Source organism: Ranitomeya imitator, chromosome 6 (assembly GCF_032444005.1).
Source record: "Ranitomeya imitator isolate aRanImi1 chromosome 6, aRanImi1.pri, whole genome shotgun sequence".
Taxonomy (NCBI): Eukaryota; Metazoa; Chordata; class Amphibia; order Anura; family Dendrobatidae; genus Ranitomeya; species Ranitomeya imitator.
In genome coordinates this window covers 37560419-37583578 of record NC_091287.1, presented here as the reverse complement: position 1 = coordinate 37583578, position 23160 = coordinate 37560419, and the positions used below count along the sequence as shown (strand labels likewise).

Below are 23160 nucleotides of genomic sequence, written 5' to 3'. Positions count from 1 at the left end.
TTCTCTTGAAAACATGTATTTACTTTATTAAATATAAAGGCACATAGATAAAAAAAAGATTGATGGCTGTAGCAGGCTCCTGATTGGATTTAATCAATCAAAAATCGAAGGGGGGAGTTGAAGAGCACTAACTACAGAGACTGGGGGCTTCTTTAGTGTTAGGGAATTCCTTCAGTGCAACTGCTGGAGCAGCGGAATAAAACGTCATTTTACAAATCACGCTGCAAATAAGTCTACACTCAGGTGTTACAGGGTCAAACTGCTGACACGTCCTCTGTATACTCTGCTTTTATGAAATCGCACCGTTACATAGCGTGTGGATAAGTGCGACTTATTATAGTCGCACATAGAAGGACCCTCTGCATATTTTTCATCCCACCATAAAATTGTCGCGATTTTTGTAAAAGCTTTGGCAAAATGTTGAAGTTTACAATAATCACAGCAAAAAAAAAAAGACCACAAGACTGCGAGTTATACCGCACCTATGTGATTAGATGTCTGGACTAAGGCAATAATGGATCAATTCCTCGATGCTGATGAGGTTGTGTATATTCAGGAATCTTGAAGAAAATGATCTCCAGCGCCGAAGCCGATAATGACGCCGTCCTTCTGGAAATCCAGTGTGATCTGCTCTTCATTCTCTCAGCGATTTGTGACCCCGATCTGCACCGCAAGGTTCGTGATGTTCGGATCATTAGATCATGTGAGGTAAGTCGCCATTACTGCAGCAGTACTGGCATTCCTCCTGGAGAACGGCGACAATCACACGCGGAAATAAAAGCAAAGACCACAAATCCCAGAGATCTGCCGTCACTTTGCAAGATGTAAGTTCTGGAATCTCCCCTATAAATTGGAGATCACATGCGAGAAATCCGAATAAGTGTTTGCGGCAATATTAACCCGTTCACAACCATATAATGTAAATATACGTCATACCATACACAGGCAAGTACCAACTATTTTTTTTTTTTTTGGCACCTGCCTGTTAGCTCCAATCGCTGCAGTTCAATCCCTTAGGGTACTTTCACACTAGCGTCATGCACTGCACGTTGCAATGCGTCGTTTAGGAGAAAAAACGCATCCTGCAAAATTGCTTGCAGGATGCGTTTTTTCTCCATTGACTAACATTTGCGACGCATTGACACACGTCGCAACCGTTGTGCGACGGTTGCGTCGTGTTGTGGCGGACCGTCGGCAGCAAAAAAATGTTACATGTAACTTTTTTGCTGCGCTGTGTCCGCCATTTCCGACCGCGCATGCGCGGCCGGAACTCCGCCCCCACCTCCCCGCAACTCACAATGGGGCAGCGGATGCGCTGGAAAAATGCATCCGCTGCCCCCGTTGTGCGGCGCTTTCACTGCTTGCGTCGGTGCACGACGCAAGTGTGAATGTAGCCTTAGATGCCGCAGTCAGACAGGAGTCAGCCCATCTGACACACCATTCGCTTTCCCCTCTAAGGCCACGTTCACACATTCATTGGTCAGCATTTCACATCCGTATTTGTAAGCCAAAATCAGGAATGGGTGAAAAATACAGAAGTGGTGACATGTTTCTATTATACTTTTATGTGGCAAGTCCCCTAAAACAAGTGTAAAAAATATTTTTAAAAGTTTTTGAAAAAAAAAATAATATATATATATATATGTACAGTGGGGCAAAAAAGTATTTAGTCAGTCAGCAATAGTGCAAGTTCCACCACTTAAAAAGATGAGAGGCGTCTGTAATTTACATCATAGGTAGACCTCAACTATGGGAGACAAACGGAGAAAAAAAAATCCAGAAAATCACATTGTCTGTTTTTTTAACAATTTATTTGCATATTATGGTGGAAAATAAGTATTTGGTCAGAAACAAAATTTCATCTCAATACTTTGTAATATATCCTTTGTTGGCAATGACAGAGGTCAAACGTTTTCTGTAAGTCTTCACAAGGTTGCCACACACTGTTGTTGGTATGTTGGCCCATTCCTCCATGCAGATCTCCTCTAGAGCAGTGATGTTTTTGGCTTTTCGCTTGGCAACACGGACTTTCAACTCCCTCCAAAGGTTTTCTATAGGGTTGAGATCTGGAGACTGGCTAGGCCACTCCAGGACCTTGAAATGCTTCTTACGAAGCCACTCCTTCGTTGCCCTTGCGGTGTGCTTTGGATCATTGTCATGTTGAAAGACCCAGCCACGTTTCATCTTCAATGCCCTTGCTGATGGAAGGAGGTTTGCACTCAAAATCTCACGATACATGGCCCCATTCATTCGTTCATGTACCCGGATCAGTCGTCCTGGCCCCTTTGCAGAGAAACAGCCCCAAAGCATGATGTTTCCACCACCATGCTTTACAGTAGGTATGGTGTTTGATGGATGCAACTCAGTATTCTTTTTCCTCCAAACACGGCAAGTTGTGTTTCTACCAAACAGTTCCAGTTTGGTTTCATCAGACCATAGGACATTCTCCCAAAACTCCTCTGGATCATCCAAATGCTCTCTAGCAAACTTCAGACGGGCCCGGACATGTACTGGCTTAAGCAGTGGGACATGTCTGGCACTGCAGGATCTGAGTCCATGGTGGCGTAGTGTGTTACTTATGGTAGGCCTTGTTACATTGGTCCCAGCTCTCTGCAGTTCATTCACTAGGTCCCCCCGCGTGGTTCTGGGATTTTTGCTCACCGTTCTTGTGATCATTCTGACCCCACGGGGTGGGATTTTGCGTGGAGCCCCAGATCGAGGCAGATTATCAGTGGTCTTGTATGTCTTCCATTTTCTAATTATTGCTCCCACTGTTGATTTCTTCACTCCAAGCTGGTTGGCTATTGCAGATTCAGTCTTCCCAGCCTGGTGCAGGGCTACAATTTTGTTTCTGGTGTCCTTTGACAGCTCTTTGGTCTTCACCATAGTGGAGTTTGGAGTCAGACTGTTTGAGGGTGTGCACAGGTGTCTTTTTATACTGATAACAAGTTTAAACAGGTGCCATTACTACAGGTAATGAGTGGAGGAAAGAGGAGACTCTTAAAGAAGAAGTTACAGGTCTGTGAGAGCCAGAAATCTTGATTGTTTGTTTCTGACCAAATACTTATTTTCCACCATAATATGCAAATAAAATGTTAAAAAAACAGACAATGTGATTTTCTGGATTTTTTTTTCTCAGTTTGTCTCCCATAGTTGAGGTCTACCTATGATGTAAATTACAGACACCTCTCATCTTTTTAAGTGGTGGAACTTGCACTATTGCTGACTGACTAAATACTTTTTTGCCCCACTGTATATATATATATATATATATATATATATATATATATATATATATATATAATAATTTAAATCATCTGCCCTTTTCCCACTTGTTAACAAAAAAAATAGTAAGAAAATAAATAAGCATAATGGGTATAATCACAAGTGTAAATGTCTGAACTAGTAAAACATTACATTACTTTTCCTGCAGTGTTCGTAGTGGAAAAAAAAGTGCCAGAGTTGCTGTTTTTTTGGTCACTTTGCCCTCTTTAAAAAATGTAATAAAAACTGATCAAAAAGACCGAAAATGTTACCACTAAAAACCACAGCTCACTTCGCCTTAACACGGCTCCATTCACAGAAAAAAAAAAATAAAAAGCTGTGTGTGGGCCCCTAAATATGATGACACAAACAACATTTACATTTCTGTAACTTTTAAATTTTTTAAAAGTAGTAAGAAATAAAAAACAAAACAAATTGAAACCTTTATAAATGTGCTATTTCTATTTTCTATAATTGTACTGAACAGTATAAGGGTACATTCACATGCTGCAGTTTATTTTCTGTACCAAAAAATCAGTCTGGAAAAATCACTGTGTAAATTGTACACTTTTTTTGCCACATTTTTGGTGTTTTTTGCAGCATTTTTTTCCCCCATTCATTTGAATGAGTGAAAAACGCTGGAAGAATTGACCTGCTGGATAATAAAAATGTAGCAAAAAAAAAAAAGCTGCAAAAAATGCAGAATGTGAACGTGCCTGAATTGTTTTGCCCTCATGTGGATAACAAATTAAAATATGTTGAAAGTCCGGAAACGAGAGGATGAAAAAACTGCAAGCGAAATAAATAATGATTGGCCTGGCTGTGATGGGTCAGGATTGTTATATTTGCCATGATTGGCGCTACGTGTCCCACCTTGTAGGATGAAGCATCTTACCATCGGTGAAGTGTTTTTCTTTTGGATTCTTTTGTGCCCACAGGAATTGTTTGGATCAGAGGGGGTGGACCTGGTCCTGCAGCTTCTCAAAATGGACCCCTCGAGGTTTTACAGTGGGCTGGGTCACAACAAGCTGATTTTTTGTACTCTGGATTGTGTCTGGTAAGTGTAGTGTGAATGGATCAGGGGCACATACATTGGCCTCCTCTGTGCCTCCTTGTTACTCACTGTCCTCTTACGTTCTCCATATTGTCACTTATTATGGCAGCCAAGGTTGTAGTTGATAATACAGTATATAGCAGGGGCCCCTGATGGCTGGGTCATAGCTGTCTGCTCAGTCGGTGCCATCAGGATCCACAGGGGTATTGTTACTTGATACGGGGGCACTCAGGGCTATTATTCCTTTATAAGGGGGCACATAAATTATCTATAAGTGGGCACTCCGACGTTTATTACTTTAAACAGGCTGTTATTATTTTATAAGGGGACCTATTACTTTATAAGGGAGCACTTATATCCTATACAGAGGGGCACACGGGGAGTTTCTAACATTTCTTTGCATAGAATGTGGCTCACAAGCTCATTGTGACTTTCATAGGAAAGGTCGGGACCCCGCTCACCCTGACGGGCCCTTACATGTAAACTATACAGGGTACTGTTGCTTATGTGTTCACGTATGGAAACCCATCGGCACCCCTCGATCATGTCGGAAAGGGTCTGACTGAAGGCTCCACCATGTTTGCAGTCCTTAGATGTTGCTCTGCTCTTACATATTGGTGTTCTGGTTGGCTGCAGCGATCAGAGCCAACTCCAGTCGCTGCTGATTGAGGCTGGCGTTGGCGGTATAATACAGCCGGCACCTGCCCTATGTGGCGTGGGCTCGGGAGCATACACCCGTACCCGCCCCGGTGCCTGTCCCCTAAATACTTGAAACACCAGTTTTGAGCTGAAACTTCTGACATTTATATATTGTTTGCATTTTTTTTTCTTTAAGGTCCTGTATTATCGGATGCTTTACCTCCGAAGACTACTTTCTCGAGAAGGAGGGAATGTTCATTATTCTAGATTTGTTAGCAGTAAGTAGAGGACACTTTAGTGGAATCTTTTTTAGAATTTCTCCACTCTACTAACTGAGCAGAACCGGAATAAACCCTTCAGGTCCTTCATAGTTTATAACTAATTGAGGACTTTCTGTAAGTTTTTTCCTTGGGTCGTTACTGATGTAGCATTTAAAAAATCATACATAAATTCAACACTTTGCAACAAATTAATTTATCTTTTGCCATCCTAATTCTAAACGCACCAGGATAGGTTAGAAGGCAGTACGGGTCACAGTGACATATTCACCTTAGTGGAAGATTGCACCCATGATATAGGACCTGTGGTGAGAAGAAGGCCTGATTCTGAACCCTCCAGCATCCCTGTATACAGTATAGTCGCCACTAGAGGGAGACATTGTCACAGTTTCCAATAAATTTATTGTTAGCTGTATTACTGAGCTCCCCCTCGTGGTGACAGCGGGCACATAGATAATTATTTTATACTGTATTTTAATCTCTCCCTATTCATTTGCATTTTGCCATTTGTAAGGCTTTTTATTTCATTGTTTTGGGAGGCTGAATGAACAAAAAAAGCAATTCTGGCATAGATTTTCAAATTTTTGTAGCAACATTCTGCACAGGATAAATAATCAGCTCATTTTATAGTATGGATAAAGTATGCTATATTTGTGTAAATTTTGGTAGTTTTTTTATTATTATTTTATTAGTAGTAGTAAAACTGGGAGTTTTTACACTTCTACATATTTTTTTTTACAATATCTATTAGTCCCACCAGACTCATGGATAATACATTGCACTATCTATATTGTTCATTAGTGCAGTGCATCATCCAGCCTGTTAGTGTTTTACTGACAGGCAGCCTAGTAGACCATGCCGACAGCCTAATCAGAGCTGGAGCCGATGGGCTGATAGAGGGAGTGTTCAAGGGTGCAGGTGGGCTGACAGAGGGAGTGTTCAAGGGTGCAGATGGGCTGACAGAGGGAGTGTTCAAGGGTGCAGGTGGGCTGACAGAGGGAGTGTTCAAGGGTGCAGGTGGGCTGACAGAGGGAGTGTTCAAGGGTGCAGATGGGCTGACAGAGGGAGTGTTCAAGGGTGCAGGTGGGCTGACAGAGGGAGTGTTCAAGGGTGCAGATGGGCTGACAGAGGGAGTGTTCAAGGGTGCAGGTGGGCTGACAGAGGGAGTGTTCAAGGGTGCAGGTGGGCTGACAGAGGGAGTGTTCAAGGGTGCAGATGGGCTGACAGAGGGAGTGTTCAAGGGTGCAGGTGGGCTGACAGAGGGAGTGTTCAAGGGTGCAGGTGGGCTGACAGAGGGAGTGTTCAAGGGTGCAGATGGGCTGACAGAGGGAGTGTTCAAGGGTGCAGGTGGGCTGACAGAGGGAGTGTTCAAGGGTGCAGATGGGCTGACAGAGGGAGTGTTCAAGGGTGCAGGTGGGCTGACAGAGGGAGTGTTCAAGGGTGCAGATGGGCTGACAGAGGGAGTGTTCAAGGGTGCAGGTGGGCTGACAGAGGGAGTGTTCAAGGGTGCAGATGGGCTGACAGAGGGAGTGTTCAAGGGTGCAGATGGGCTGACAGAGGGAGTGTTCAAGGGTGCAGGTGGGCTGACAGAGGGAGTGTTCAAGGGTGCAGATGGGCTGACAGAGGGAGTGTTCAAGGGTGCAGGTGGGCTGACAGAGGGAGTGTTCAAGGGGGCAGGTGGGCTGACGGAGTGTTCAAGGGTGCAGATGGGCTGACAGAGGGAGTGTTCAAGGGTGCAGGTGGGCTGATAGAGGGAGTGTTCAAGGGTGCAGGTGGGCTGATAGAGGGAGTGTTCAAGGGTGCAGGTGGGCTGACAGAGGGAGTGTTCTCCCTCTGTCAGACTCCTTAGAATCCTTATTTGCTATAGACCACAGCATCTGACTAGTAAAACTGACTGGAATGGAGCTAATACCAGTCCCAGCAGAGGCAGTGGGTACTTCGCTATAGATATCTCCCATGACATGGGGCATGGGCAAAAACCCAGAGGAGAGTGGGGAGCCTCCATACACTTTAGATTGTCTGTCAATCCAGTCAAAATTACTAAGAACTCAAAATTTGTATCTAACGTGTTTAGGGGCTTCCGTTACAGCAGATATCACTTTTCTTTTACTAAATAAATAACTTGCTTTACTACTTTTTTTACCCTTCCTATAAAGCTGAATTTGAAGAGTATGAATAACCTGGTGCTGGGAATCCTGGTGGAATTCTGCGATAATCCAAAAACTATATCACATATTACAACTTGGCGAGGAAAAAATAATGAAGCAGCCCCAAAACTGCTAGTCCAGCTATGGAAGCATGAGGAGGAGGAGCTGGGCGTGAGAAGAGATAACTACGGCCGTATTATCGGTGTGTATGACCGGGGGGCTTCAGTAGTCAATGACGTGCAAATGTCTTCGATCAAAGGGGTATTACAGTTTCAGACAAAAAAATATTCTTTGTAGAAGGAAAGTGATACAAATTTCTAATCTGTTTGCAGCTTTCTAACAAGTATGGTTTTTCCAAAGCGGAGTAATGGCTACAGCTGTGATCATTGTTCTGAAAACGTTCTACATGTCTTCACCTTTAAAATCAATAGATGCAAAGAAACCACTGGTTGGACAGACACAGGAAGATCAAGAGTTCACCCCCATGCCGGCCAGCAGCTTCAGCATTGCAATCATGGAGGTGGCTGAAAATATCCGAGCAAAGATTTACTCGGTATTTTCAAAAATCGGTAAGTTTGAGAGGAGACCACCCCGCTATATACTGCGCCTTCTTTACGGTACTTCAAACAAACCCTTTAAAGTCTGACCCTGGAGTCACCTGTTAAGGTTTCTTTACACTTCTGTCCAATCAGACCAATATCAATCTACGTTGGCATGTGTAAATGTTGATCTATTTGATCTGATGGAAATCTGATAGAGTGTGCATAAAAGTGTGCTTGCCAATCACAATGATTGTAGAATGTCCCCGGCATAGAAAATACTGTATATCTGAAAAGACATCTTCATTATGGGGAATAGAAGAGTTTTAATTCAGGACAATCATAGCAGACGAGGACGATGACAATTGGTTCCACCCTAAGAAAATATGTAGGGGGTATAAAACGTGTAAGAGGATTGAAATGGAGTTCGCCAAAAATTAAAGGCCCATATAATAGGGGATAACTTAATGATCATTTGGGGTTTGATTTCCGAGACCTACACTGAATTTTCTGAAGAGACCTGTCTAGATGGAGCTCAGGTTGAGCATGAGACCTGACACAGACAGCGGCAACCCTGGCACACGTTACAAACACGTTTTCTCCAGCATTGCTCACTTTCAGCAGAAGACTTCATCCACTATAAATACATGATTAAAACTCCCTCTTGAGCCCTAAAGTACAAGTCGTCATTACCAGCATGGTGGCTCAGTGGTTAGCACCGCAGCCTTGCAGTGCTGGGGTCCTGGACAGCATCTGCAAGGAGGTTGTATGTTCTCCACGTGTGTGCGTGGATTTCCTCTGGGTTCTCTGGTTTCCTCCCTCACTCCAAAGACGTACTGATATGGAATCTAGATTGTGAGCCCCATCGGGGACAGCGATGATAATGTATGTAGAGCGCTGCAGAATAAGAAAACGCTATATAAGCAAAGCATAATAAATAAATAATAATAAATACCAACCTCAGCATTGATAATCTGGCCACTTATGTCCTACAAAAAATTAATTACATCCGTCAGGACATTTTTGCCGAATCCCCTTTCGCCGCACCTCAAGTTCACTTTCCATCTTCGAGCCTGTCACAGAAGAAAAAGTGACCAATCTCCCTTGCTGTTTTTCGCCCTGCTACCTGCACCAGTGACTCTATTCCCTCACATCTCCTCCAGTCCCTCTTCCCAGCTGTCACTACCCACCTAGCTAAAGTATTTAACTTCTCTCTTTCTTCGGGTGTCTTTCCCTCTTCATTCAAACACGTCATCATAATCCCTTTTATTTCATCTTCACACACCTGTGTCAATAGATATGGACAACTGGTAAATGGTCCAAGGACTGGTCAAGATCGGTGTTTATTCCTATTCCCAAGAAGGGAGATGCTACTGGATCGCCCCCAGACACAGGGCCACGCGTTTCAGTACCGGGCCTCTCTGGTTCGGTTCTGAGGTTGTCACGGTGGCTAGACCCGGTCCGCGACCCTGCTAAGGGGCGTCCAATAAAGGTGGTGCAGTTTGTCAGGGGTTTGTGACGCCACCTGTGGTGTTCGGTCAGGGTGACCGACGCTGCTATGGGGTCCGCTGGGGTGATGGAATGGCAGCTGGATGGTATACCTTCCCACAGGTGAAGTATGTCCCCAGGGCTTCCCAGTAAGGTGGATGGTGATGGTGTGAGGTGCAGGCAATAATGAGGACACAAGGTTGCAGTCTCTTTACCTCATTACTGAAGACTTCAGGATCCTCAATCCAGAGCACGTTTAACAGGGCTGTCAGAGACCGGCCGGTCCGATGGGCACTTCCAGAGTTCCCTTTGCAGATGGAAATCGTTGCCTACCACTAGCGCCTGTGTGTTGTAGTCCTACCCTGCTGAGCATTCGGAATAGTCCTCACAACTGCTGTTCTCGTTCGTTCGTTCTCTACAGCTCTCTCTCTCTCTTTTGTTCCAGATGTTGCTAGTTTCTCGTCCCCCAGTATGTTATGGCTAGGACGCACCCATATGACGGGAAGGCTTGGAGGTCTTCCGGGACCCTAGAGACGCCCCTCTCCCAATGTTGCCCCCTATGTCTGCTTAGGAAATTTAAGGTAGACAGCCAACCTATAATCAACTGTCTTGCGGAGTTTGAAGTAAGGCCTAGAGTCAGATACTCCCGCGGTGTTCCCGCCACCGGCTACGCGCCTCAGTAGGATGTTGCCTCGGTCTCACGGCACGACTCCTACTGGTTCTCCTTTTTGCTTGATCTTGTTTACACTGTTCCACAATATCCTTCCCTTCTTATCTCTTTCTTAGGATACCGCCGCAGGAGGTGCAGGCACGGCTCCGTAACGTTCTGTTCGCTAGGCACCTGCCAGGTTCCCACGCCTGACAGGGACCCCCCTGTGTCTTCTCCCCGCAACACCCCCTGCCACGGGATGTTGCCTGAATCCAACCCAGTCAGCTTCTGACTAACTTCCTCCCCAGCCCCTAGTTTTACCAGTGTGAGGAGTGGCCCAGTAAATAAAGCCTTTTTCTCCCCCTAGTGGCCGGAGTGTGAAGTGTAATGTGTGCTGGTGATACCTGGTCAGGAGAATTCCTTCAGTGCCATCAGACGTACCATCACTCCCCTTAGTGGCAGAGTGTCATACTGCAACGACCAGATCTCTGGGGCGCTGCACTACCCACTGTGGAAATTATCAGAGCATTGCACTCATACCTACACCAGCAAAATACTATTAAAGATCCTACAAAGATGGTTACAGCTTTACTTTTACAAAGACTTGCCAGAGGAACAAGCAGGTTTCACAATAGGCAGAGGAACAAGAGATGTCATTGCTAACATTAGATGGATAATGGAAAAAGCCAAAGAATACAAGAAGAAGATCTATTTTTGCTTCATCAACTACAGCAAAGCCTTCCACTCTGTTGATCACCAGGAACTTTGGAATGCCATGAAGGATATGGGTGTGCCGAAACATCTGATCAGCCTCATTAAGAACCTTTACATTGATCAAGAAGCGATAGTCTGAACAGAACACGATGACAAAGGACTTCAACCTAATCGGATCAATGATCACTCAAGGTGCAGCGACAACACCGGAAGTCAATAGGAAAATAGTAGCGATGGGCAAATCAACAATGAAGTCACTGGACAAGGTCTTGAAATTGAGGAACATTTCACTTGGCGACGAAGACACCGTTCTTAGGTATTTTTGTCTTTCCTATAGTATCATTTGGACACGAAACCTGAACGATAACATAGTAACATAGTAACATAGTTGGTAAGGCCGAAAAAAGACATTTGTCCATCCAGTTCAGCCTATATTCCATCATAATAAATACCCAGATCTACGTCCTTCTACAGAACCTAATTGTATGATACAATTTCCAACAAAAGAAGAAGAATCGATGCCTTCGAAATGTGGTGCTGGAGAAGGATGTTATTAATACCATGGATGGCAAGAAGAACAAACAAATCAAGCCAGACAAGTCACTCGCAGCAAGGATCACCGAGCTACGAGTTGACTACTTTGGACACATTTTACAATCACTGGAGAAGGACGTCATGATGGGAAGAATAGAGCTGAAGGCCATTAAATAATAATAATCGGCCTCAAGGACATTGTTCTCTACTGGTTCTCCTCCTACCTCTCTGACCGCTCCTTCACTGTATCTTGCCGGCTCTTACTCCTTTCCCCTTGCCCTTACTGTCGGAGTTCTTCAAGGCTCAGCTCTAGGCCCTCTCTTTCTCTCTCTCTCTCTATCTATATATATATACTGCCCCTACTGGACAAACCATCAGCAGATGACACCCAATTATACACATCTCCTGACATTACCCCCACCTTAAAGGGAACCTGTCACCCCCAAAATCGAAGGTGAGCTAAGCCCACCGGCATCAAGGGCTTATCTACAGCATTCTGTAATGCTGTAGATAAGCCCCCGATGTATCCTGAAAGATGAGAAAAAGAGGTTAGATTATACTCACCCAGGGGCCATCCCGGTACAATGGGTGTCGTGGTCCGGGTCCTCCCATCTTCTTATGATGACGTCCTCTTCTTGTCTTCACGCTGTGCCTCCAGCACAGGCGTACTTTGTCCTGTTGAGGGCAGAGCAAAGTACTGCAGTGCGCAGGCACCGGAAGAGGTCAGAGAGGCCCAGCACCTGCACACTGCAGTACTTTGCTATGCCCTCAACAGGGCAGACAAAGTACGCCGGAGCCGCAGCGTGAAGACAAGAATATGACTTCATTCTATGAAGATAGGAGGCCCCGGACCGCGACGCCCATCGGACCGGAGCACAGGGGACCGCCTCCCAGGTGAGTATAATATAACCACTTTATCTTTCAGGATACATCAGGGGCTTATCTACAGCATTCCAGACTGCTGTAGATAAGCCCCTGATGCTGGTGGGCTTAGCTCATCTTCGATTTTGGGGGTCACAGGTTCCCTTTAATACAAAATACCAGGGATGGTCTGTCCACTGTCTCCAACACCATGTCCTCCCTCCGTCTAAAACTGAATCTCTCAAAAACTGAACTTCTCCTGTTTTCTCCCTCTACTAACCTACTGTACCTATACCCGATATTGCAATTACCTTAGGTAATTCAACCATAACTTGCTGTCTTGGCTTCATATTTGACACAGAACTTTCCTTTATTCCCTATACCCAATCACTCGTTCATGTCACCTGCATCGTAAAAACATCTCCAGAATCCGACCTTTTCTAACCTTTGAAACTGCAAAAAGTCTAACTGATGCTCCTATTCATTCTCGTCTGGACTGCTGAAGCTTTTTACTGATCGATCTCCCTCTAATCAAACTTTCTGCTCTCCAATCCATCCCAAATGTGGCAGCCAGGGGGTTGTATTTCTGTCCAGCTGCTACACCGATGCATCCACCCTGTGCCAGTGATTAAACTGGTTGCCCATTCGCTACAGAATACAATACAAACTTAGCTCTCTCACCCACAGGGCCCTCCACACTTCTGCTCCACCATATATCTTATCTCCGTCTATCACCCTACCCATGCCCTCTGTTCTGTAACTGATCTAAGACTAACACCCTCAATAATCCGAACCTCGCCTCCATCTCCAAGACTTCTCTTATGCTGCACCAGTGTTCTGGAATGCACTACCCCAAACGATCCTACTAATATGTAGCCCCCATGTTTTTACACATGCTTTAAAAACACATCGGTGTAGACATCACCGCAACTCACTAACCTAACTCTCCCCTGTTCCATCCTTCTAAATGTCAGTCATAATCTGTTCCCTCCTATTCATCTGTCTCCACATCCTCCATACACCCGATAGCACACGATAACTGCACTTTGACAGACACTGACTTATGTCCGGACCATGCAGGTTTATATGAAAACCCCTATTTATTATGATGGCTGCACTACCCCAGGGCTAAGTAGGAAGCTGCAGGCGTGATTGTCTCACTGGGGTCTCAGCTGACTCCTGACCTAAGTGTAGATGTCGGGGTGAAGTAGGATAGACCAGGTCCTATTCTAGTAGAGATAAGCCTGTGCCAGAGGTGGATAGCATCAGTACGAAGAGGCGGCGGAGGATCGATAGGTGATTATTTTCTGCTTATTATTTTTATAGCAGCCTCGTGTCATATGTAAATTATAATAAAGAGGTTGAAAAATAGGGATTTTTGTGTACTCACCGTAAAATCCTTTTCTCCGAGCCATTCATTGGGGGACACAGCCTTTAATGACTGTTTTTTCCATTCTTTCAGGTTTTGAAAATTTACCTGGTTTATCTGCGCTGGACTACGTCACCCTCAGCGTAATAAGTAGATATCTAGATTTCAAGGTAAGTATTTTTCTGTTTGCAGTTCCATCGTGTCTTACATTTAGACACATTTTATGTATAAAGAGCTTCCTCACCACGAGCATTGATGGCGCTTTACTGCTGATTGCAACAACAGCCGCATCATCCTGGAAGTGTTTTGGGGGCGTCTCGAGTGCCGGGACCCTCCTCCATTGCACTCCCAGACTCATTTACATGCGGATTCTAAGCTCGCTTTCTCAGCGCCAGAGTATCGGATCACTATAAGACAGGTATCGTTGTCAGGTCTGCAGTATACAGACATCGCTTTATTTTGTTTTGCAAAATGTTGCTAACAGGTTCCCTTTAAAACATGATTTAAACAAAAGTATTATGTACGCTTTAAGGCCGGAGAAGTTTGGAGCGAAATTAGAGCCGAATTAAAAGCTGAAAATATCCGACCTGTGACCTCAGATCAAGAAGCATTGGATGTTATCGAAAGAGCTGCGGAAAATATCAGCAAACTCGTCGCCGCTCACCAAACGGAAATGATCGAAAATCATCAACAGATGGAGCTTCTGGAAGAACAGCAAAAATACGCTGAGGTGAGACTGTACGGCATATTCCAGGCAACGCAGGCTATCCGCTAACCACTTGTGCCCACCGATAGTCAGAGCAGGGGACTCATGTCCCCCATTCCACCCGTGGCTTCACGACCACAGATGTCAGATGTAGCGTAAGATTGTTCATGAGACCAATGGAGAACGGGGGACACTAATGAGAATCCCAGTGGTAGGACCCACAATGATCTGACATCCCCTATCCAGTGCTTAGACTGGAATACCCCTAAGGGCGCAGACAGGTAGACATGTAAATCAGTCCAGGATCGGACCGCAATGCATGGACTGGCTGGCGGCGCTCCCGACCCAAGCATGAAAGCTTCATTTATCTCTATGCAGCTGTCACGTTCTGGTCGGGAGAGCCGCCGGCCAGTCCATGCATTGCGGTCCGATCCTGGACTGATTTACACAGCCGTCTGACTCTGCCCTAACAATGTGTAGATCCACAATATATAACCAAAATGTTGCACATTCATAGGAAGAAACAACTTTAGGCTATGTTCACACGTTGCGTTTTTTTGCTACTTTTTTTTAATGCAAATTTTAAGCTGCCTTTCACAGTACCAGCAAAGTCTATGAGAAATCAGAAATCTCCTGCACCCACGTAGGTTTTTATTTTCCTGACTATTTTGGAATACTACTGCGTTTTTGCAAACTGCAGCATGTCACGTCTTTCAGCTTTTTTTTCCGTGTGTTTTTCACCCATAAGAAACAATGGGTAAGTGCAAAAAGTTATCAGTTTTTGGTGCAAAAACCTAAGGAAGTTAAATCAGACTTTTTTTGGGGCCACTAAAATGTATCAATGATAAGAGACAACAAAAAACAATAAAAGCGCAGCAAAAACAGCAAAACCTGCTTTTTGTAAGCCACTTCTTTACTGCCAAGAGAGCAGGTTAGGCCTGCGGAAAAAAGTGGAGCAAAAATGCAGCGTGTGAACATAGCCTTAAGGTAAATGGAGAGACGGTTACCGTCAGCATCACTAAGGTTCTTCACACACACTGTTTTTAGGACTTTAAAATAATACATGACATTCCTGTTATTTTTGAAAAAAAAGTCTGTATGGTGGCTTTTTTTTTTTTTACTCGGTATACGAATGCAATTTTTTCAGGTTTTTTTTTTTATTTGCGGTATTTATTTTTTGTAAAGAAAAACATACTGAGACCTTCCTGCGCTTTTGCAAAGAAAAAAAGAGCAACAAGCATAAAAATCAGTGTTTGCATTGCATTTCATCCCTATGGAATTCTAGCAAACATCTGACCTCAGCAATTTTTGGAGGAAATCAGTATCAGTAATCGCCTCGTGTGTGCTGTCACCCTAAAGCCAAGTTTGCACAAGTGAATAAAAAATCATCAAGATTTTTCCAGATAACTCAGACAATTTTTTTCTCATTTGTTGTCCATTTGTAATTTTGTTTTCAACATCAGCTGTTATTAATAATTTACAAGGATAAATACAGTTTCCTATGTTAAATAGTTGCAATTATCCCTAAAAATCGGATGCTATACTGTGGCTCCGTGTGGAATACTTTTTTTTTTGTGCACCCGTAGACTTGAATTGGTGAGTATCATTCAAAAGACAAAATCCTCTTTTGATTAGCTGGTTTGGCAGGATGTAATCGCTGTGGCGTGATGTCATCGCTGTCTTGTCATCGCTGTGGCGTGATGTAATCGCTGTGGCGTGATGTCATCGCTGTCTTGTCATCGCTGTGGCGTGATGTCATCGCTGTGGCGTGATGTCATCGCTGTCTTGTCATCGCTGTGGCGTGATGTCATCGCTGTCTTGTCATCGCTGTGGCGTGATGTAATCGCTGTGGCGTGATGTCATCGCTGTCTTGTCATCGCTGTGGCGTGATGTCATCGCTGTCTTGTCATCGCTGTGGCGTGATGTCATCGCTGTCTTGTCATCGCTGTGGCGTGATGTCATCGCTGTTTTGTCATCGCTGTGGCGTGATGTCATCGCTGTCTTGTCATCGCTGTGGCGTGATGTCATCGCTGTGGCGTGATGTCATCGCTGTCTTGTCATCGCTGTGGCGTGATGTCATCGCTGTCTTGTCATCGCTGTGGCATGATGTCATCGCTGTGGCGTGATGTCATCGCTGTCTTGTCATCGCTGTGGCGTGATGTCATCGCTGTCTTGTCATCGCTGTGGCGTGATGTCATCGCTGTGGCGTGATGTCATCGCTGTCTTGTCATCGCTGTGGCGTGATGTCATCGCTGTCTTGTCATCGCTGTGGCGTGATGTCATCGCTGTGGCGTGATGTCATCGCTGTCTTGTCATCGTTGTGGCGTGATGTCATCGCTGTCTTGTCATCGCTGTGGCGTGATGTCATCGCTGTCTTGTCATCGCTGTGGCGTGATGTCATCGCTGTCTTGTCATCGCTGTGGCGTGATGTCATCACTGTCTTGTCATCGCTGTGGCTTGATGTCATCGCTGTCTTGTCATCGCTGTGGCGTGATGTCATCGCTGTCTTGTCATCGCTGTCTTGTCATCGCTGTCTTGTCATCGCTGTGGCGTGATGTCATCGCTGTGGTGTGATGTCATCGCTGTCTTGTCATCGCTGTGGCGTGATGTCATCGCTGTGGCGTGATGTCATCGCTGTCTTGTCATCGCTGTGGCGTGATGTCATCACTGTCTTGTCATCGCTGTGGCGTGATGTCATCGCTGTGGCGTGATGTCATCGCTGTCTTGTCATCGCTGTGGCGTGATGTCATCGCTGTCTTGTCATCGCTGTGGCGTGATGTCATCGCTGTCTTGTCATCGCTGTGGCGTGATGTCATCGCTGTGGCGTGATGTCATCGCTGTCTTGTCATCGCTGTGGCGTGATGTCATCGCTGTCTTGTCATCGCTGTGGCGTGATGTCATCACTGTCTTGTCATCGCTGTGGCGTGATGTCATCGCTGTGGCGTGATGTCATCGCTGTCTTGTCATCGCTGTGGCGTGATGTCATCGCTGTCTTGTCATCGCTGTGGCGTGATGTCATCGCTGTCTTGTCATCGCTGTGGCGTGATGTCATCGCTGTCTTGTCATCGCTGTGGCGTGATGTCATCGCTGTGGCGTGATGTCATCGCTGTCTTGTCATCGCTGTGGCGTGATGTCATCTCTGTCTTGTCATCGCTGTGGCGTGATGTCATCGCTGTCTTGTCATTGCTGTGGCGTGATGTCATCGCTGTCTTGTCATCGCTGTGGCTTGATGTCATCGCTGTCTTGTCATCGCTGTGGCGTGATGTCATCGCTGTGGCGTGATGTCATCGCTGTGGCGTGATGTCATCGCTGTGCCGTGATGAACACAGAATGTATCACCAGGCTGGCTAATTAAAAGAGGAGCTGCAGATGCCGGCAGATATGAGGTGGTTCACAAGTCTCCCGTGCAGCCGCCATGGAATACTGACCCGGCCGCTGACCCAGGGTGCTCTAAATTGATCTGCTCATCTCTAAGATCTACATTTGAGTAACCTTTTCTGTGCTTTTCGTTACTTATCTTGGGTTACATGATGTTTTCTTCTCCGTCCGTGTCCGAAGGTAAATTCAGAATTCTGTCCACTTCCCAATTTGTTTTAAGACGTAACAAGCTACAACTGTAACCAATTTGAATCTTATGGCGGAAATTCTATCTGGATCTCACATTAATCTCTGGATTTCACGATTTCATCCCCTCTTTCTAATACATTGAAATTATTTTTCACTCGTAGATAAAAGTAAACCACAAGCAGAGGGAAATAGTAATGAAATCCTGGGATAATTTCCTTGCGAGAACATCGAATTATGAAGCTTTAAAGGTAATTATATTTGTTATATGGTTACATAGTGAATTGGTGGCAGCCCCATGTAATAATGTAAATGTCAGGACCAACACTAAAAAGTTAAGAATTGTTTTTTAGCACTTTCCCAAAAGCTGAGAACCTAGGTGAGGGGGACGTAACTAATTTTAGGTATGGTCCGCTCACCCTACCTCATTTCAATAGCTATGCCATCCGGATGACCCTGAGACAGATAAGGAGGCTGGCTTAGCTATTAAAATGAGCCAGTGAGACAGTCCCCCCTTCACATGTCACTAGTCACATGCCAGAAGAGGAGGTGCCGAGACCTAGGACTAATGCTGATACCACGAGATCAGGGCCACCTTCCTTTTTCATGCATATTATTATTATTTATTATTATAGTGCCATTTATTCCATGGCGCTTTACATGTGAGATTATTAGTAAGTTTCATATTTTTCCCTTTTATGTACTACTGATCCCGAACCTCATTCGGACCCCTGAAACCTAAAATTAATCAGATCACCCCCCTAAAAATAAATTCAGTCTGCATTTCAGACCCCAAACATTAATTCACACTAAAAAACAGACTGCTAAAATTAATCAGACCCTTAAAATTAATTTATATCCGCAGACCTCTAAAATGGATTCAGAAACCAGATATCTGAAACGAATCATTGCCCAGAGCAGCCCCTAATTTTCAGACCCTGTAACTGACCCCACACCAGACCTGGAAATTTATTCCCACCTCAAGCCCCAAAAATTATTCAGTCTTCACCCCATCGCCTTAAGATAAACACATTTTAGATGAGACCCCCTGAAAAAAAAACCTAAAATTATTCAGACCCCATTGAAATTAATTCAGTCCCCAGTTCATAAAATGAATTCAGGCCCCGGAACAGATCCCTAAAGATTAATCAGACTAGAGACCCGTAAATGTGATCAAACACCAGGCAGGAAAGTTGGGGAGGCAAGTGGAATATCGAAGAGTCAAAAAGAAGAGACCCTAGAAGGGTCGGACTATAAAGAACATTTCTCACCTCCGTGGGGTCAGTGATACATGTATGATTGACCATTGTGAGCCCCATTGATCACAAAAACTCAGGACCCACTTCCTCCACTACTGTCCAGTCTTTGACGGCCATCTGGAGGGTCCAGTCAGCTGGCGTCTGTGGTCTCGGCTTGGACCACGGTCTGCCGGTGGGGGACCCGTGACTTTTGCAATAGTTCATCAGTCTGATGTCTGATTATCCTGCAGATTTGTCGAAGGAAGTAGTCTATAAATGTGATGATCCACGTCTGCCGCTTAGTAAACCGGAATCTGTGGTTCTGTGATTATTAAAATATATTTTGGGATTATTTTCAGAAAGCAAAACGACTCCAGGAAAAGTCCATTGAATCCTCAAGACCTAAAGCAAGACCACAGAATACAACCGTCCACTCCACCCAGATCCCAAACCTTAATACTACGGTAACGTGAACGAAGAAAGCACAAGGACATTTTCCCGAGTGATAATTTCAATGCATTTGTGTTACCATTTTAGTGAAGATAATCATTTTTTTTGGTCAGATTTATGAAGCAAAAAACACCCAAAAAACGCAATAAAAACATTGTGGCTCCAATTCATCAGGACCGATGACACATAAGTCTTGATGAAGAGGGCGCTGACATGTGACACGTCAAATTTACTCGGAGGTGTCATATCTTAATGAATTTGTTGCATCTTTCAGCGTCAAATTTCTGTCTCAATTTCCACCACTTATATGGCGTAAATTGTGATGAATTCCCCTTTGTGCAAAGCTCCAGCGTCTTTTAAAACAATTTGTCAAAGCGTTTCAGAACTGGCGTAAAAATGCCAAAACTCCCATTGGTGCGACAATGAGATAGACAGCGGTTTTTTTTTTCCCATGCACTTATTTCATATTTCTTTCATAAATTGCACTCTTCCCTAAATGATGCCCTAGACAACTGCCTACTCTGCCCACCCCTGATCTCTAAAGCCAGACAAAGTGAAGATTTTAGGCCCTTTTCTAGAAAAAAAAAAATGTATCTAAAATAAATGAGTATTAGGTCGGGGTCACACTTGCACGAGTCTCTCGCATCAATACCCGGCACTGCCGCCGGTACTTGGGACCAGAGCGTGCGGCTGCATTTATTTCTATGCAGCCGCACGTTACGGTCCTGAGTGCCGGTGGCAGTGCCGGGACTTGATGCGCGAGTTTCTCGCATTGAACTCGCAAGTGTGACCCCGGCCTTAGAAATCCTTCTTTTGTTTATTTCTCTTGTCTTTGGCTAAAAAATAAATCATTGCATTAGTGAGAGCCCCGTCGTACATGCTATAAATACTTTGCAGATGAGAATTTGCTTGGGAAATACTTAATATTAAAAATCCATTTGTTGTTTTGCAGGTTGGCTGCGGCCCTGTTGTGACTGTGGAGAGCACCCCATCTAGACTTATCGGGGGGCCGCTCGCTGATACAGAACTTGCCCTCAAGAGGGTTCATATCCGGGGAGGAGCTCTGCAAAAGACCAAAGGTGTGAAAATGGTGGAATAAAGGAACAGACAGGATTCTATGTACAGACACATTCATCGCATGGCCTCTCACTTTTTGTATCATACATTAGGAGTATTCGCCACTCTCTACTTGATATTTCAGACTTTGTTCTTTTTTTTTTTTAGCAATCCTCTCATAATGGGCTATTCACATATTACACCTTGGTAGCATACCCACAGGATATATCATGACTGTTTAGTACATGCCAGTTCTTCCAACAGAATCTCGAGAAAGGCGGCCTGTCGAATGCTGTCGTTAGTAGAGAGGTGGTCGGAATTACTATCCATTTGTAAAGGAATTCTGACCACCTTTTCCACTGATGCAGCAGGGCACTGTGGGGCTCTGTTCTAGAGATGAATGCAGGTTTTTTCGGTGGGATACCCCTCTACTATAATTTTATTCCATTGTACAACATGTGAAACACCCCTTTAACTCTCTGCAAAGCTACAACAGTAAAGGGCCTGCATTGTCCACCTTTTTCTCTACTTCGCCAAGAACCTGAGTGTGCATTAAAAATAAATTCACTGATAGTCACGGTTCTGCGTTACTAAATTCCCTCTACCAATGATTGACTGTAATAAACGCGGGCGGACAAGACTAGAAGTGAAGGAAGGTGGCTGGTGCGGGACCTGGGCAGCGGTATGGAGGAGCAGCAGGGGGTCTGTAGGTATGTTCTTATTATTATTTTTAGAACACACTCAGGCCTTTGGTAAAATAAAAAAGGGGGCGAATCACCCTATTAGAAATATATCCAAATGTGCAGCCATATTTTATTTAATGCAAAGCTATGTGTCTCCGTGGTAACTCTTTTTCCTTTTTTTCTAAGACTACAGACAAGCCCTGTGTAGTCTGCTCTGTCAGTCATACGCTGCCATTTTTTGTCCTTCTTGATAACGTACATTCTGCAGCTTGAAACATAGAAGGGAATAGGATTTCAGGATCAGACTACAGTGTGTTTGTTTGTAGTCTGTTACCATGGAGACACATAGAAGATGTAAACACACACCTGTGAAAAGTTTTCAAAGACTAAATTACAGAAGTTGCTTTGACATTTCATTTGCATTGCAATAGAAGTGATTGGACGTGATAATGTACGGTACATAGAGGTGCTCGCCTTAGGCCGAAAAAAGGATCATCGATATGTGTATGATTGGTGAGGGTCCGACTCCTGGGACCCCCCGCAATCCCCATGCCTCCTGTATAAATGGAGTAATAGTGCGCATTCACACAGGAGCTCCTTTATTATTATTAGTAGTAGTATTTATTATTATTATTGTTATTATTATGGCATGTGTGGAGCTGTAGTCACACATTTTTTTAATATTAGAGGTTAGTATGTGTGTATATATATCGGTATCTATAAGCCTGACTTCTATTTCCAGTCTGTATACTTACTCTGAATAAAAATGCAAGGCTTCTAGAAATAATAGGATTTGTATCATCATTCTGCCTCGGATTTTGGATTTTATGCGCTGCCCGGGTAATAATGGAAACATTCTCCATATAAATGTGATAAGCAACATAAAGTGAAGGGGCAGGAATCCGAGAGACACAGAAGTGCACCTAGGTACGGTGATCAGACGGCCCCGGAGAAGCCTCACGGGGACCTCAGCATTGGCGTTTTTTACGTTCATCATTGTGGGCAGGGTTTAGGCTTTCCAGATCCTTTCAGCTGATCCATCAATTGAAACTTTTCAAAAAGTCACAAAACTTTTTCACAAATATACTCCAGACCCTCCCTGATTGATTTACATGTACAGCAGAAATTTTTGGCACTTTTTTTTGTGTGAACTTTTTTGCTCTATAAAGTTGCAAAAAAAAAAAAGTTAAAGACTAAAATAAAGATGATTTTTTTTTTAATTTTGTGCAAAATTCATGAACCATGCTTGGTTACCTTGAATAATTTGCTGCAAAAAAAAAAGCAAGCAGCCAATAACTAAAAAAAAAGACAAAAAAACAGAGAACGCCAATCATGAATGATGACCTTAGTTTTACATTTACGTTTTAAGATGCTGAATGTACATTACCAAGAAGGGGAGAACTGGAAGAGTGTGACGCTAGGGGCAGACTACACAAGGCTTGTTGGTAGTCTGTTACCATGGAGACACATAGGTCTGCATAGGACATGTCAGCACAATTTTATCAAGACCACTTGTAAAGTTGCTCCATTTTTCCAAATTAATTTTGGGCAATAAATGAAAAAAAAAATGGATGTTAAATTGGACACACTTTGAAAGGGGTTGTCCACTCTCCTTTTTATTTTACCAAGGTTTCAATAATAATATGCCCGTACTTCAGCAGGTATTTTTCCAATGTTTAAGCTCTTGGGCCCCAGTGCTAACTCCATTATAGGGCCCAGACTTCCCATGGGTTATTTATAATACTGGTGTCTTTTTATGTGGCACGGGGGTCTCTGTTAAGCACCAGGGTCTCCGTTTCTATTGAATCCACACATTGCTCTATGTGTATGCTCAGACAGGAGCTGTGTGCTCCTGTCTGCTGAGCTTCACACTTTTCAGGGGTCTATTGAACGATCGACGGGGGTCTGAATGCTTGGACCCACACTG

The 23160-nt window shown here is 44.3% G+C and overlaps 1 protein-coding gene across 2 annotated transcripts in view; it reads left to right on the top strand.

Annotated features, from left to right (window-relative positions):
* CFAP69 (cilia and flagella associated protein 69) overlaps positions 1–22020 on the top strand; it is a 53565-nt gene extending 31545 nt beyond the window's left edge. For both annotated transcript variants that reach the window (XM_069729482.1, XM_069729481.1), the window contains exons 14-23: positions 557–675; positions 4203–4321; positions 5154–5235; positions 7392–7584; positions 7814–7951; positions 13630–13706; positions 14069–14266; positions 17971–18057; positions 19404–19508; positions 20447–22020. In XM_069729482.1, the coding sequence (XP_069585583.1) occupies positions 557–675; positions 4203–4321; positions 5154–5235; positions 7392–7584; positions 7814–7951; positions 13630–13706; positions 14069–14266; positions 17971–18057; positions 19404–19508; positions 20447–20593 (1265 nt within the window). In that variant the 3' untranslated portion in view covers positions 20594–22020. The remainder of the gene's footprint in view (positions 1–556; positions 676–4202; positions 4322–5153; positions 5236–7391; positions 7585–7813; positions 7952–13629; positions 13707–14068; positions 14267–17970; positions 18058–19403; positions 19509–20446) is intronic.
* The last annotated feature ends 1140 nt before the right edge of the window (positions 22021–23160 follow it).